Here is a 16,736-nt window from a genome sequence, read left to right as displayed (position 1 = left end):
TTAAGAGGTTTTTAACTCATTTTGACTCTATGTCAGTGTACACTGATAGAAATAGATGAGGAAGAGAATTTGTTGTAAGTTCACAATTTGTTAAAATTCTGGAATTGTCAACATGGGCACTTAAACTCAGGACAGACATGGTGCAGTCACACTGGGGAGGTGGAAACATACACAAGTCATACAGGCACACTTCAGGTGGCGTTGTTGGCCACATCAACCCAGTTTTTTGTCTGCATGCTTTTGTGATGATACTCAAATGTGGAACAGTTGTTGTGGCTGTCACTTCTAATTTGCACAGCCATTGGTGTCAACAGCTCTTTCAGGAGAAGAAAAAATGTAACTATTGGCAATCTAATTTTGTCTTAACACAAAATTATACAAGCTTATTGTTCAGGCCATTGCTATGTAACATTTTATAGATGGGGCATGGCCATGAATTGAAAAAAAAAGGCACTAGTTGAATTCCCTAGCTAAAATCCACATAGGATTTTTAATGCTAACTTCTGTTGCAGAAAGAGGATATATATCCTTAAAATTAAACATCTGTCTTTGGAGTGGAAGTGCCCACAGGGGACTGCATGAACCAAGCCTCCTAAGCTACTAAGGAGTACATTACTAGGCAAATATTAATAGCTTTGTGTCTCACAGAGAAGGACAGAGAGGAGCCATCCTCACTCTTGGGAGCTCCACTGGAAATCCTGGGCTGTCAAGGACACAAGCATTTGCTCTTGGACTGCTTTTCCATGCAGACAAATCTGGGGCTAGCTCAGTAACAACTAATACCTTGTGGCTTTTTGTAGATTTCCACCACAATGCGAAGATTCCACCACTATGCAAAGATTTTGATAAATATTTAACAAAAATGAGGTTGGATTCTCTACCCCCAAAAGAGGGTGATGGTGTTCCTGAGACACTGTTCAAAATTTCAATTTTGCTGCAGAGAGTTTTCCCTCTTTGGTTGTTTGGTTGTGATACAGAAACACAGCAATGGAGTTGTGTTTAACACAGCAAAATCTCATGACTGGAATGTGCCATTTGTGAGCCTGTTGCTCAGAAAACAAGCACTTCTTTCCTTCCCAGAATCATGAGCCACAACATTTTTTGTGTTGGAGGAGACCTTAAAGATCATCTCGTTCCAACCCCCTGCCATGGGCAGGGACACCTTCCACTAGCCCAGGTTGCTCCAAGCCCCATCCAACCTGGCCTTGGCTACATCTCAAAACAAAGAAAATTGCAAAATTAAAGAGGAAGCAGAACAAGGATGTCCTGTATTTACACAAGAGTTATCTATGTGTTTGAATAGTCTTTGATTATATCCAATCACCCACAGGTTTTGCCTGACTCTGGCCACCTTTCTTGCCATCAGGGGTTTGGTTTGAGAATGCAATGCCAATCCTTGAAGCGCTGAGTTTGCAGAAGGAGAGATGAGGCCTCCAGATCCAGATCTACATTTTCACAGTGTATGGGTGCCATTATACTAGCACTTTAATCCATCACACATCCTCTAGATACCTACAGTATCAAGAGGTAAAGATTGACTGACTCGATGGTATTATATTGTATTATACTGACTAATTCTAGGTTACATTTCCCTCTACAATACAGTGTTTCTATCTTTTGCTGTATCTTCTAACCTTGGGAATGAGTCCACAAAAGTCACCCACTGCCTGAACCATGAGTGTTTCACTTTCCTCAAACGAATGAACTTTTATATGGTCAAGTGGCTTGCTCTCTCCCTACTTCCCCATCTCCATGTAAGATGCTGTTCAGTCTGCACTTTGATATTATTTCCTTGATATTTTCAAACCAGCAGAAAGCAATGCTAGTTATTAAATTTTAAAAAGTTAAAAAAATATCTAAAATTTTGTTTATTTTCTGAGGCAAAAATAAAAAAGGGAGATTATGCTGAATTCATAATCATTCTGCCCTTGAAAACTATTTTAACAAAAGAACTCACTTAGCACTACACCAGTAAATTTTGGAAAGAAAGTACTCTTCTGATCAGGAAAAGTTAAGAGAGTTAATCTGAATTATAATAACGTATTTGAAAAGTTGAAGTTTTGATCTAATCTGGAATGATTGTTCCTACATTTTATTTCTACATGAATATGAATTCTGATCTTTCAGAAATTTTCTTGACAAGGCTGAGAGACATGAAACTATTCTCTGGCACTTGCAAAAAATTTGCCTGGTAATGGAATAGTATACCAATTTTTTTTTTTTCTTACTCCCTTCTTAGGTCAGTTTCAATTGTGCTTATGGTGAGAACTTGTCAGTTAATACATTGCTCTCATTCCAGAATACTATGGAAGGAAAATTGGCTTATTTCTAGAAATTTAAATCCAGAAGAATTTTGTTGCCGTAATTGCTGTTACATAAAATTTACTGAATTTGAATTTCAGAATATTTTGACTTATTTCTACTTCAGTCAAAGGAAGGTATTTCAATACTGCAGCTTCAGTCAAGTGTAGTTGCTATAATACCTACAAACCCCTTCCCAAAGTTTAAATGCTACATATAGGTTTCCTGGAAGGAAAGATTATTACTTTAAGTATGGTACTATAATGAACCAATTTCTAAGAGAATATCTGCATGAAACATCACACTGAATATTATTCTGCTATTACCTTATATGCATATATGAAGAAGGAGCAGCTTCTTAGAAGAGTTCTTTTTTCCTGCTGGTAACTTTGCTAATCAATGTAACTGGTGTTTTTCATTTTGAGAAGAACCAGGAACACAGTGAGCTCCTGGGCACTGCCCTGCCACTGCTGTGCCTGAAACCTGGCGTGGAAGAGTCACCTCCGGAATGGTCAGTCTTTGATTCTGGGCCTGACAATGCCAGAGGTGGCAGTGCTGTTGGTAGTGGGAGTATCCTTTCACTAAGGGCAGGAGCTGGTCCTGGGCTGGGAGCCTGGGGACAAGAAACTCCATCTCCTCTCACTGATCTGAGAAGTACACTTCATCCTCAAGTGCACTCTGAAGGTTTTCTGCTTTTACGCTCCTTTCTGATCTGAACTTTTTCAAAAGAAATATATGTTTCTGATGCATGGAATGGCCAATAAAAGCATCATTGGGAAATTTATTAATGCTCCCTCAGAACTGCTCAGCAGGGATGGTAGCTTGTGCTGGTGAGGAGTGTTCTGAGTGGAGAATAATGTGGAGTACATTTAGATTGATACGCGGGTGGAGGGAGGCACATATCAGAAATGTAAAGTATGTACTTGGTCCTCTTATCCATCACAAGTATTTAATCTAGGGAACGTTGCTGCTCACTCTGCTTACTTTGTAAGTGAAATCCACAGATGAAAAAGAACAATCTAATATGTTTTTCTGACAAGGGTAATGTTAAATCATGAACGATTTGGGATGTTTCTGTAAACTTTTGTGATATGTTGCATTCCTTTGTTTTCCTTCAATTTTGGTCAGCTTGTTCTGAACAAAAGCTGTTAAGCTAAACAAAAATATATTATTATTACACTTACTGATGTGCTATCTAAAGCAAGCTGTATTTTAGTCTCTCCTTCCACTGGGAGGAAAAGAAAGCAAGAGAAAACAGCTGAATATATAGATAAAAGCAAGGAAGGTAAAGCAGAAGATTTTTTTTTTTTTTTTTATTTTAACTTGTTTGCTCAGTTAGGGTTTGGTTTGTGTTTTTTTCAGACCTGGGCTATTGTGTTTAGTGGGATTCCCTTTATCAAATAAAGAAATTTTTTTTTTTTTTTTTAAATATTGGAAAGAGATATTCAGATCACAGTGGTTACTCCTGTACTGAGAATCGTGCAGGACACACTTTGAGAATTCGTCATTTACTTCACATTGCTCAGACTTAACATATGTGTCCTTTACACATCTCAGGTTTTGCTAAATGGAATAGGTTGTAAAGCATATCAGAAGATACTGTGAATTTTGAAAGGGTATTTTTAGCAAAAAAGAGGTCATGGTGTGGGAGAAAGAGGAGCAAGGTGCCACTGGAAAACAAACTTAACCTTGTTGGAATGTAAGTCTGTAGTCCTTGGAGCAACTTCTGCCATTTTACAGCTTGTGCAGTCAGACTGAGCTATTTGTGCATAGCTTGAGGCTGTATTTTTTAATGAAAGTACAAATAAACCCCCATCTACTGTTTTTATCCTTATCAACAGTCTAGAAATTCTCATTTCATACTGCTCACAGGGAATAGTGCTGAACACTAGGAGGTCTGCAGTGGAAACAGCACTGAAAAGACATCATCTAAGAATGCATCAAGATTATAGATTATAGAACGGCCTTGCAAGGAAAAGCTTTCACGATTTATAAATACACTGTTGTGGTTTGACTGCAGCTTCCAGGCAAGCCCCACACCTGACTCCAGCAGGATGGGGAGAAGAGAATCAGGAGGGTAAAAGTGAGAAAACTCATGGATTGAGATAAGAATAGTTCAGTAATTGAAATATTATAACGAAACAAGAGCAATAAATTGTAATGGAAAGGACAATGCCAAAGAGAAATAAACCCCAAGAAAGAGATGTGATGCAAATGTAAACAACAGCTCACTCCCCACTGCCTGATGTCCAGCCAATCCCTGAGCAGGGGGCCCTGGCCAGCCACCCCCCTCTATATTGCTGAGCAGGATGTCATATGGTCTGGGACATCCCTTGGGTCACTTGGGGTCAGCTGTCCCTGCTGTGTCCCCTCCCAACTCCTCGTGCACCCCCAGCCCCTCGCTGGCGGGGTGAGGAGCACAAAAGGCCTTGGGTCCATGTAGGCACCACTCAGCAGTAATGAAATATCTTGGTGTTGTCAACACTGTTTGCAGCACAAATGCAAACACATAGCAGCTACTGTGGGAGAAAATAACTCCACCCCAGCCAAAAGCAGTGCAAACAAAAACTATTCTGTGTATGGATCTGTAAACTGCAGTTTGGGTGTGGAGGGAAGAGTCTGCCTTGATTATAGAAAGAGTGTTACAAGTGTGGTGTATTTTACTCAGCTAACCACATTCAATCACTGAAATCTAAGATAAGTGTTCAGGAAATATCTCATTTAGAAGGTCCTGTGGAAGCTCTGGACACACCACAGGAAGCACTAAGTTTTTTGATGTGATGAATTATCAGCATAGTTTGGGCTCCACATAGACTGAATTCTTGGATGCCTGTTACCACTGCTTCTCTATAAGAACAATTAATAGCTACATCATGAATCTTTTTGATCTCTTTCCTCAAATAAGTGGTTATGAGCAGTCATAAGCACTGTTTAATTATATATCGTACATATATTTTATTCTTGGTCGATTAATGTGTGATTAAAGTGTGTTTTTGGAAAATTGCAGGCATGACTCTCAGAAGAATTTGAATTTGTTACCATTATAAAATCTTGTCTCTAATAAATTTCAGTAGTTGAAGAATTAAAAGGAATTCAGAAAAGAAGATCCCACTCAGGCATCACAATCTGACACCCCAAATTGAAATAGAGATCTTTTGTGTATGAGGGATCCTTACTGCATTGCATCTGAAAAACTTCACTTCTCTGAAGGACTTGTGTTTATCACATGGAAATGATCTTTAGCTTCTGCAAGAAAAGATGTCACCTCTAGTTATTACTTACCACTTTCCAGACAAGCAATTCATGTCATCCAAGAGTCATTGGGAAAACCAGCATTTCAGAGATGTTGATCTTTTTTAATTCTTGTTTGGTTCGATCAGATTTTTGTCACATGTGCTTGTGAAGGATTGCTTGTTTATAATCAGTGCTCTGGATCCCAGATCCAGTTATATCCGTACTAGATTATCCTATCTTGTATTATTTTAGCCACTTGTCCAGTGCCTAATCTTGGTTTTTATGGTAAAAAAGAAATTCTAAAATAATTTTTCCCAGCTACTTTTTTTTTTTCTTTGTGTTTTCTGACATTTACTCTTCTTGGTTTGAAATTTTACAGCTGCAAATTGAAATATTTTAAAGTGAGATCTCTTTTTTTCCTCTTTTTCCATGTGTATATGTGTGTAGTGTCATTCCCAGAAAGCATCTTAGAAAGAAGAAAGGGAAAAGGACAGACAACTGATGGTACTGCCAATAAAACTTTCAAAGTAACGTAATTTCTGAAATAATAATGGTTAAGAAGTAGCTGGCTAAGTATCCCTTTGACACTTTTCTCTTCCTTGGAAAGGTGACAATTCTTAGAGGAAAGGCATCCCAAAGACTAAGTGTTAGGGTTAGCAGCCTATTGCCTTTCTTGGGATGAAGAAAGAGGTAATTTCTGAAATAGGCAATTTGTTCTCTTATCTTTTGAAAGCTTCCCCATGATCTTTTCTATCACTATAGTTACTCCCTGTTTATCAACAGTGAAAACACTTTCTTGTTCAGTATTCTGAAAGCTAGGTGGAGGAGACAGGAGAGAAAATTGGCTTCACATTCCACAAATTCCAGTAAATTATCATTTGCAATTTCAGGTGGATTTCCTGCTCTCTTATTTATTATTCTTACTTTATTTATTAGTGGGAAGAGGGTATATTATACTGCTCTTTCCTAGTTCAGCTAACTGAAATCCAGCTTTCTGATAAGTCTCAGTCAGGCCACTGCATTGTACAGCTTCATAGATCAATGTCTTTAGTGATTTATATCTTTTCATTGATCCTGGAGAGCTTGCCATTCCTAGGCTGCAGGGGCTGTTTCCATCCCTTGTTTTCTATTGGCCACAGGACCCAGAGTGTTTCATCAAAGGGTTCATCATCAGTGGACTGCTCGTTTGATTTATGGAGCAAACTGAATACTAAGAAATAATGGTCAGGGCAGGATTTCATTTAAGATTTGCAAAATACAGTTGGTTTCAGAAGAGCAATGACAGCTTAAGCCAGCCTGAGAAGCTTACACAATGTGGGACTTGATTGTAATTTTCTCATTAATTTCTGTGAAAACGGGTCTACAGTGATTAGCATAATCCTAATTTCAGTAAGATTTGAATTTTTAGTATTTTTATTGTGTCTTTGTTAACACAGAGCATTAGAGAAGTAGATGAGCCTTTACTGCAGAATTCTCATCAGGCTGCTGTGTTTGCATCCTCTTATGGTACAGGCATGTACCTTAAACTCATTGGTCTGGGGACACCCAGAGCAGAGTTATGGCTTTTTCTTTTTTCCCCTTAACTGTTTTACTTCCAGAACACCGTTTCCATCTGTTACCTTTTCCCAGAAATTAAACTGCACTGATCAGCAGGACAGCACTTGCTCTGCCTTTGCTGGACTTTGGACCTGGGGAGGATTTTGTTATTCAGCTTGAACACAGCCTGCCTGTGTCTGTGCAATATGTGAGGCATGAGCAGAGACTGTTCAGGGGTGGCAAAAGATGCTCTTTATTTGAGGTAATACAGGAAGTGTAGGACTCTAGAGAAAAAAGGAGTAAGATGCTTTACACCATTGTTTGCTGCCTTCAGCATGCTCACTCCAGAGCTCTCGGTGGGATTTGACCAGCATCCCACAGGAGATGCACATTTCCTCTCGCAGATGTCTGCCCCTTCCTTCCTCCCCCAAAAGCCAGCTGCCTTTAATATTAACAGATGTTGCACACTCAAGAGGCTTCTGTCATTCCAAAAGCCTTTGTCATCCTCCCTCTTTAAGGACTTGACTTTTAGCACAAAGGGTGCTTTACAAATACCTGTTTTGTTTGCTTTCTGGAGTGTGGATTTTCCACTCTACCCTCACTGGACATCACCCAGGTGGAACTGGTGAATGTGATGGGGCAGTGCCCTCAGCAAATGGCATGCCTAAGCACAATTTCTAAGGTTAGAAGATTTTTCCTCTGTTCTGCACCTTTTCCATGGCTGAAATGCTGAAACTCATTTATTATTACTCAGTAATAAACTACATTTCAAAATATGTGAGCTGTACTTCAGCACTCAGGCAGGGGTAACAGTAGTTAGTCTTGTGAGGTATTCAAGTGCACATCAAAGTAAAACAGGATGTGTGTTCCTGATTATGCCACTAGTGTGCAAAGTTCATCTAATTTTGTAATTAGAAGATGAACAGGTTACTTCTTTATGTGGCTGGGATTTACTCTGTGAGGAGTTGCATTACTCCCCTTTCTCTGATGAAATGTCACAACCTGTGCTTTCTTCTACCTGTCCTTTGAAATTGCTGCCCTGAGTTTGTGCAGGAAAGGTGACCCTGTGCATATGTTTGTGTTCTCTTTTATTGTTAGACACATCCTATTCATGTCACATTCCCTCCTAAAAATAATAGTTTGTATTTGAATTGCATGAGAGATACACCTTTGTCATTTCTTTCCCCTGAGTTCATTGAAGTGTTTTATGTCAATGCACTCCTTGGGGCAACTTGAAGAAAAAATGGTTTAATGGCTCTTTTACTGATACCTGATTGTTGCATCAGTGAGTAGCAAGCACAAAAAAATAAAGCCCAAGTACAATATTTATAGTTCCTTTCTGATCAGGGTAGCACTAATGTTGGAAACCTGATGGAATGGCTCTTTGACATCTGTTTTGGGGCTCAGAATGAGATCTTTGCTTCACAGTTCAGTAATTAAGCCCATATCATATAAAATTAATTCTTGATTAAAGTTTTAACATAGTAGTAATGAATTTCTAAGCTAGTTAATATTTTAAAAAGACATTGTTGTGAATGTGATCCAGACTGCTGATTTTTAATTGAGTTACATTTATGAGTTTAGTTAAGGTAATGCCTTGCTGTTAACTCTCAAACAAAGTTGTATTTGCACAGTTATTCAAGCTGGATCAGTTCTTCATGAAAATGCACACTTTTATGCTTAGACAGGATGCATATTGTGTAGTAGTTATGGGGAAAGCATCTCACTTTTGGGTAACTCAAAGATCATGAATGTATGAGCTTTTGTACATAAGAATTAACAGAAAGGCACATGAAGAAGACTAGATGCTCATTGAAGGAATTCTCTAGATTTTTTTTGACACCCAGTGTTTAATGTTGATTTACCTCACATTTTCCATTCTCATGAGTTGTCACACTGCATCTGCTCATACAATTAGGGAAGGTGGTTTGCAAGGTAGAGCCTGTGCCTCCCAGGTTGTGCTCCAACGATGGTTCACTCTCTACATCTGTGGAGTTCTCTTTTTCCCCTTTTGCCTGACTTGTCATTTTGGGCAATGTTTTACATTGCCTGCTTGTAGTCTTTATGTTTTGCTTGCTTTATCTCACTCTTGCTGTGAACAGAGAGCATGGACAGATTATTAACAGAGTTAGCAGGATTCACTGTTCAATCCTATCATTTTTACAGACATCTTGTAAAACTCAGCAGCCACAGTCCACTCAGCAGCTGCAGCTGATAACAACTCAGGCTGACTAACCAGAAATAGACTGGAGTACTTCCGAAAGTTTTGTTGTCAGTCTGATTCCCTCCAGTTATATGCTAGAGCAGATCTTAAATCAGTATTCATCTGGTAGCTTGATTCTCAGCCCATTATTTAATAATTCAAATATTAGCTCTAGATGAAGAAAGGTGAACTACATTAGGCATGAACGTATGTTAGCTTTTCCTCAATAAACTGCTTTATCTCTCAGTGGCCAAGTGCTAGCTTTGAAAGCTGGTATGTTCAATTTTCATTGCAATTTTTAAAGAAGAAAGTGGAAGTTATGAAAGAAGTGATGAGTTCTGCTTTTTAAAAATCTGAAGTAGATGTATCAGTGGAGTTGTGCATACACTTGCAGAATTGGCATAGCATGTGTCACAGACCCTTCCTGACTCCACTTGTTTAGTACTTTAATCATGTCACTGGCAACTTGCTCTTTTTTTCATTCACATACAAGGGAGAATTGGAGATATTTGCATAGTTAACTTCATTTGCACCTGTGAGTAACGGCATTTTTAAAAAATCATTTCAGGAAAAGCTGTCAGAAGACAGTAGGAGATGTAAAGAAGGCATGGAAAAAATTCGCACTCTGGCAGATGAAGATTCAAGAAGTGAAAGCAGCAGCACTGAGGAGGAAAAAGAAAAAACAAAATTGCTTTTGGAGCGTTTGAAAGCTCTGGAGGTAAGAAGCACAACAGTTTCACACATAAAAGACCACCCTTCTCCCTGCTTCATTCATTTATTGGCACTGAATCACCCTGTAGTATTAATCTAATCTTTCACAGTTCACCTGATTTCATGTTATGGGGGATTTTTTTTTACATTTCATTTACCAAGGATGAACAAGAGGCTTAGAGTCACTAAAAGGATCCCTCTCTAATGCTGAGCATCAGATACCTTTAAAAAGAACTTAATACATTATTTTAATTCCTTTGAGACCATTTAATAAGAAAAATTGGTTTTACTCATTTTGTTTCAATTATTAATATTGCAAGACTATATAGGTGGTTTAACAACTGTCATAAAACTAGTTTTGCTCCATTGTAGTTTATTGCTCAGTTTTTAATTGCTGGACTGCTTGCTTGGGAGAGCTCAGGCCTTTTTACTGCCGGGCTGGGGAAAATCTATTTCCTTGTAGACCACACAGAGAACTGCACACTCTACATTTTGAGTGCATTTCTGGAAAATTAGGATCTGCAAAATAGTGCACCTTGTGGTAGCTTCCAACTAGAGGAGAAGTTTCAACGTGTTCTTAGGCAGCCATGGACAAGGTGCAGGTAAAACTGTAACCACAGTATACATGAACTTATTTTGTGCTCCTTGATAGAAGCGTGGGCTTCAATGTCTATGAAAAAATAAGATTGCATATTTTAATCTAATTTTTAACTACGACAAAGTCATATTTTTTGACCTTTCTAATGTTTCCTCCATTCTCTTCTGCTCAAGCATTTATGTAGTATTACAGGTATGGATAAATGAATGCCTTAGAAGGATCTGAGTGACGTTTTGCCTGTGTTAGGGTATTGGTAGAGAAAGATTTATCACTGGGCCTATACATTTTTGCTTAAGCTCTTTTACATGATAATTTTTGGGTTGAGCTGTACTCTGATCAGATTAAAACCCTGGGATTTTTTCTTGAGGACTTTGTTAAAAGTAAAGCATGAACAATTACAATCAATCCTGTTTGGATCTAGATACAGAATCTGAAGTCTCAAATGTATAGGCAGTCTCTGCAATTTTACTTTAAAGTCTTAGACTGTCTGTAAAATAAACACATGTAATTTTAAATAACTCTAATTTTGCCCTGGGGAAAATAACACCTGCTACTAAGTTTTTAAGACAGTAAAACTCTAAAAAAAATGTACAGTTTAATATAGTCTTGCTTTATCTGTTGATGGAGAATGTAGGTTCCTTGTGATCCTTTATTTCTAAAATATGCATGATTTCTGCTTGCTTTGCCTTATTCTTAATCAGTCTGCATGACATTTACAGTTCTTTGTGTCCTCAGTTGGTAGGAAGGGGTTCAATAATTGCACAGCCTTTATCAGTTGTGGCAAATTGCCCAGATATAAAACATAGCACTAAGGATAGGTGGGATCTGGTTCAGGAAGGGCAGTGGAGATTTCTCCTCACTGGTGTCAGTGTTGTGCAGTGGTGTGTTCAAAACCACATATTAGAGAGTGCCAATACATGAAGGATTAATCTGCAGAAGTAGTGTAAGGAGCTATCAAAGTAGAAAGATGAACTCCAGAGCCAACATTAATTGTGATCCAATATAATCAAAACAAAGTGTTGTTAATTGTGTGTTGTTTATATATTTTGCTTATTTCTCTCTTGAAGAATATAAATTGTAATGTCAAATACTGTATGGTTTATTAATTAAGAGACTTTTTCTAAAGTTGCATGCTATTAGCTGTTCTAATTCTTTACTATTTTCAGACTAATTATTCTAAATATTTCATTAGTCTATCTAGAAAGGAACAAAAAATTACTGTTTGTTAGTTTTTGTGCTGTGGGTGTCAGGATCTTTAATCTTACTTTACATGATTAGATGTTACTGAATTAATGAAATCAGAAAGGCTAATAAAGTGCTTGCTAGAGTCAGTCCTCCATCTGTGCCCTCTAGAATCTGAAGACTGCCTATAAACAGCAGCTATTGAAAGTAATAGTCAGAGTGTGTGACCTAATACATTAATATAATATACATTACTATATATAATATATATAATATACATAATTTCGTTAATATCAACACTGTTAAGAAAGTTTTCATATCTCTTCCTATTAGCTTGTTTGTTGCTCAAGTGTAGCTCATGACAAGCTGGTCTGTTAGAGCACTGTAGATTTATTCCATCCTCTTCACCTGTGTTCACTGTCCTGTTGCTTGGGTGAGCTGCTCTTAAAGCTTCTACAAAGGCACATGTATTATAAATTTACATTTATGCACATGTATATAAATGTATATGACAGTGCAAGTGATGTGAAGTTTTTATTCTATAAAAGTTTAGATCCAGCAGGTAATTTTTTTTTCTGGTTAATACCTTCCCTTGGCTGATCACATAAAAATTTGGATAAGTCTGAGCTAATTTTTCAGTGAATGAAGTACCAAAAGAGAAAAGCAATCCACCAGCACAGGGATAAATGGGTAGCTCTGCCAGCACATATACAATATAACAGATTATTTAGTTTCTTTTATTTGGAATGTCTGTATAGGAAAATAACTCCTGTTCCATACATAGATCAAATTGCTTCTTCCCTTCCTGGAGTACTGACGTGGTAGATGGGGGGTATGTGGTGGTTTTCTTGAGGAGTTTCTGTGAGTGGGACAAAACCTGTAGTCATCCTGGTCAGCTGGATCTGGAGCAGGAAATCTAAGAATGAGAAAAGGGACAAGGCTTCAGTTGCACAGAGAACTTTCTTTAAATAATTTCCATATCATGGGAGTTGTATTTAACATTCTTTCTTTTCTTTTTTTTTTTGCTGTCAATTGTATTACCAAAGAAATTTCAGTAATACCTTTTATGCTTATTAACTACTCTTTATCCTAGAAATTTTCTCACTGAACCATACAAGTCAGTATAGTAAAGTGTCTCTCTAGTCACCCCAAGTGAAAGCTATCATATACTTTGATAAGAGATATCTACACGTATTCTCCCATTGCTCCTTTTGCCTGTAATTTCTTTTTACATCCTTTGTCATTTACAGCAAAATCTATTTCCACTCTACTGAGTGATAAATACGTTATGTTTCTAATCAAGTGAAACAGATGACAAATAAAAAATGGTTCATACCATCTTCTATCCCATTTTACATAGTTGAAATTAATTGTGATTTCCTGGATATCAGAATTCCTTTGTGCCTTCAGCATTTTTAGTTGGCTTCTCTTGAAATGCCATTTAACTTACTTCAGCAGTTATGATCAAATGCCTTCTAACTCTGGCAAAGAAAAAGAAATTCTCTGATATCTTCTCTGTGTATTTGGAGTGCTGCGAAAGATGAAATATTAATGAAATATGGGGAGTAACATATGAACTGCATGGTGGAATTTCCTTTTTTTAATTCTGCTTTCATCACCAGAAGAATTGCAAATTTTTTGTTTATAAATTGTAACCAGAAAGATACAAAAAATATAATTTATTCTGGACATGCATCAACTCCCATACAGCAATTCCAGATTTTTTCACAATTTTCACAATTACAGTAAAACAATAATGTTGTATTTCCAAAGTCATAGACATACAAGTAGGAGATTTTTCACAAAGCCCTAATTTGCTCTCCTGGGTATGTTAGGTGTTATATGGATTTTCATTTCAAGATTGTCTACTATTTCTTTTTTCCAGCAAGAACAATTTACACATTTACAGTCCACAGAGGAAAGCTTTAAGAATATTCGATATTAGACAAACAGTGTCTGTAAAGGCCTTAAGAGTGTCCCAGAGCTTTGTTAGCCAATATGGAGCTAGGGGTTCTCTGCCCCAATTTAACCTCAAATGACTGAAATACAAGCACCAAGCACCTGCATAATTGCAAGTGATTTAAACTGATATACAGCATTAATGTCAGTCTTAATCTAAACATGTCTGTAAAAGCTATAGTTACTTTGATTTTTAAAATTTAATCAGTGATAAATACTGTGTCAGCTTTGAAGGCTCATTAAAGTCTGTCATTTGCACAGACATTTATGCAGTAATTCAGTATGAATTAACTGTGTCTGACTCTGTGAAATGTTCCACCTCTTCTGGACTTCTTTCTTTGCAACTGCAGTAGTGCAACTTGCTTAAAGAGGATTTGCTTTTGGCTGCTCGTGAAGAAAGTGAGCTGTCTGGGATTGCTCCAGGCTAAATGACCAAAGAGTAGTGCAGGTTGCATTGGACAGTGCTTTGCTTTGACAGTAAAAAGGGATTTTGTAAGATGCATGAAATTTGTGGATGGTGTCCTCTGACACTCTTCATTCATCCCCTTCCCTCAGGAAGAAAGGGGAGTGTGAGACTGGATGAAGACTCAGGAAGAAAGGGTTCAGTTTCCATCTCAGCTGCAGATTTCCTGCATCCTCAAACAGTCCAACTGTTTGTGCCCTGGTAGCACACCTGTAATCAGAAGAGGTGGTTTACCCACCCCAGCCTGGGACAGTGCACAGCTAACACCTTGTTAAAACCACAGTATTTGCATTCAAATTAAAATAAACATTTCCAACAAAGAGGAGGTTCCCCTGGTTTGCTGCCTATCCCCTTCCCCCTCTGCAATTGGCACGAGTTTTATTGGTCTCAAAAAATACTGATTGAGGGCTGCTCCCAACCTTGCATTTTTCAGCAAACCACTGGGGTAGCATTAGATTGTAACCTTGAAGTTATCGAATGAAAAGCCTAATTCATGTGTGAAAATCTCATTGCTTGCGGGTGAGTGAGACTCAATGGAAGTTTCAGTAAACTAAGCTGCAGTAGAAGCAGTTTCTGCTGGGGCAGAATCATGAAATCACTCTAATTTTAATTAACGAATTTTGCCCTCTTGCCCTTTGCAGTTCGTCATAGAAAGATGTGTTTTGTTCTAATAAATTGAGCTTTGGGAGAAAACCCACTCAGGATAATAAGCTAAATGTTCAAATATATTAGAGGGGTAATTTCCCTTGTATCATCACCATTAAACAAATGAGGAAGTATGTCAAGTATTTCCGATATTATGTTTTTACTACTCTGCAGAGGAAGAAAGACATGATAGCAATGAACTATGAACTATAAAAAAGAAATATGAGGAGGGTACATAATTCCTCTGAGTGGATTGAGAAGATAACTTTGAATGGGATGCTGGTGATTTTTATTTGGCTTTTTATTTTTTCTCTTCTTTATTTTTTAAAAAAATATTTTCCATGTATTGGAATGTAAAATGGTAAGAAAACTAATAATTATTTTCTTTTCCATGGAAAGAAACACACCATATGCAGGCATGAAGAGCCCGAGTTTCTGAAAATATCTGTGAGGAAAGACTTCTTGTTTATTGAAAGTCAGCTGATTCCCTGGTATACAGGAAATGTGAATCACTTAACTTAGATGCAAAAGAGGAAAAATCATAAAACTTTTAAATGTTTTGTAGCAAGATTCTAAAAATTTTGTAGCAACCAATCTTGTTCCAGCCAATGTGTTTAATCTGATACAGCCAGAAGCCTCTTCTTAGCCCAATGCCTTGGCCAACCATGTAACTAGATTCATTATGCTGATTTGTCACCAAAGACCAACCTACTTAACTCTAATTATGGGATTATTTTACTTTTAAATCTTTTCAGTAGGAGACTTTTATAATTATTTTTCTGTACTGTACCTAAGAACACTTTTGGTTTTTTTTATAGGGAGAGATCAGACAATGAGGCAGGGAAGGTCTTATTTCCAGACTTACACAGTGGCTGATAATGAATCAGCACAGAATTGCATCGCTGGTTTCAAGACCAGCCCAGTTTATTCCATCTCTTTCCAGATAACAGTACTGGCAAACTGTTTCAGCTTTCCAATAACTGAGTAAATTTTAAATTAAAACCAAGCTGAATGTGTTCTATAATCTGTTGATGCTTGAGCTCATCTACTGTAGGTCCTCAGTGGCTCAGGTGGTCTTTGGGATGCAAATCTCATGGCTGCTACCTGTTTCTCCTTGCCTTTGTGCCCTGGGGTGCTTTTCTCCTGCTGTCTGCCCTCACCTGCTCCTGCTGAAGTCCTCAAAAGCATGTCCTTCCCAGATGTTTGTACCCCTCCTGCCAGTTCATGTCTTCCACTGTGGCTTTTCCAGCCATCCCATGAGGGTGTGAAGCTCCATAGCTGGCACAGTAACATCCCTGTTGGGATGTTACTGGAAGTAACATCCTCATATGGATGACAACTAATAGAAACTTCTTCCAGGCAGACAGTTCAACTCAGTTAGTGTGTGGTGAGTATTTAAGAGAAGAGGATGTATTTCTTGCAGACATGTAAAATATTGATCTATTTTTCTCTCTCCCTTTATGTTTTTTTGGGTTTTTTTCCCTAAGCCAGTTGAAATTCACGGCAATTTCTTTTTTGGCATGGAAAAATCAAGATGATCTAGTAGGGATATGAATTTACAACAAGGGTGTTGAAAATATCTCTGCCCACTGGATGTAAGAAGAGCTGTTCAGATTTACTCTGTCAGTGCTGTAACCATTTCCTGCTATCATTAGAGACAGATTTCTGATCCACTGTTCACCAAACAGTTCCAGCTCCTGAAATAGGAGAATGCCTTAATATAAGTAACTGTATAAGTCATTGTCTTCATGGTCCAAGAGGTGTAGAGAAGGCCATGCTTATCTGCATTTTTCTCACTATTCAGTTCAACGAAAGCTTAAAATGCTTTCTAAAGTCAAAGAAATTGATTTTAAAGAAAGGCCGTGGTGCCTCCTGGGAATTTTAGTCTGAGTTACAAATGGTAT

General features: G+C 37.8%; 1 protein-coding gene across 1 annotated transcript in view; it reads left to right on the top strand.

Moving 5' to 3' along the window:
- Positions 1–16,736, top strand: part of NCKAP5 (NCK associated protein 5) — a 334,856-nt gene that overhangs the window by 208,295 nt on the left and 109,825 nt on the right. The window contains exon 6 of the mRNA XM_069021208.1: positions 9,843–9,992. Within this exon, the coding sequence (XP_068877309.1) occupies positions 9,843–9,992 (150 nt within the window). The remainder of the gene's footprint in view (positions 1–9,842; positions 9,993–16,736) is intronic.

The sequence above is a fragment of the Aphelocoma coerulescens genome, chromosome 7 (genome assembly GCF_041296385.1).
Source record: "Aphelocoma coerulescens isolate FSJ_1873_10779 chromosome 7, UR_Acoe_1.0, whole genome shotgun sequence".
NCBI classification, from domain to species: domain Eukaryota; kingdom Metazoa; phylum Chordata; class Aves; order Passeriformes; family Corvidae; genus Aphelocoma; species Aphelocoma coerulescens.
Note: the sequence above shows the minus strand (reverse complement) of the source record. Positions and strands in the feature narration are given on the sequence as shown.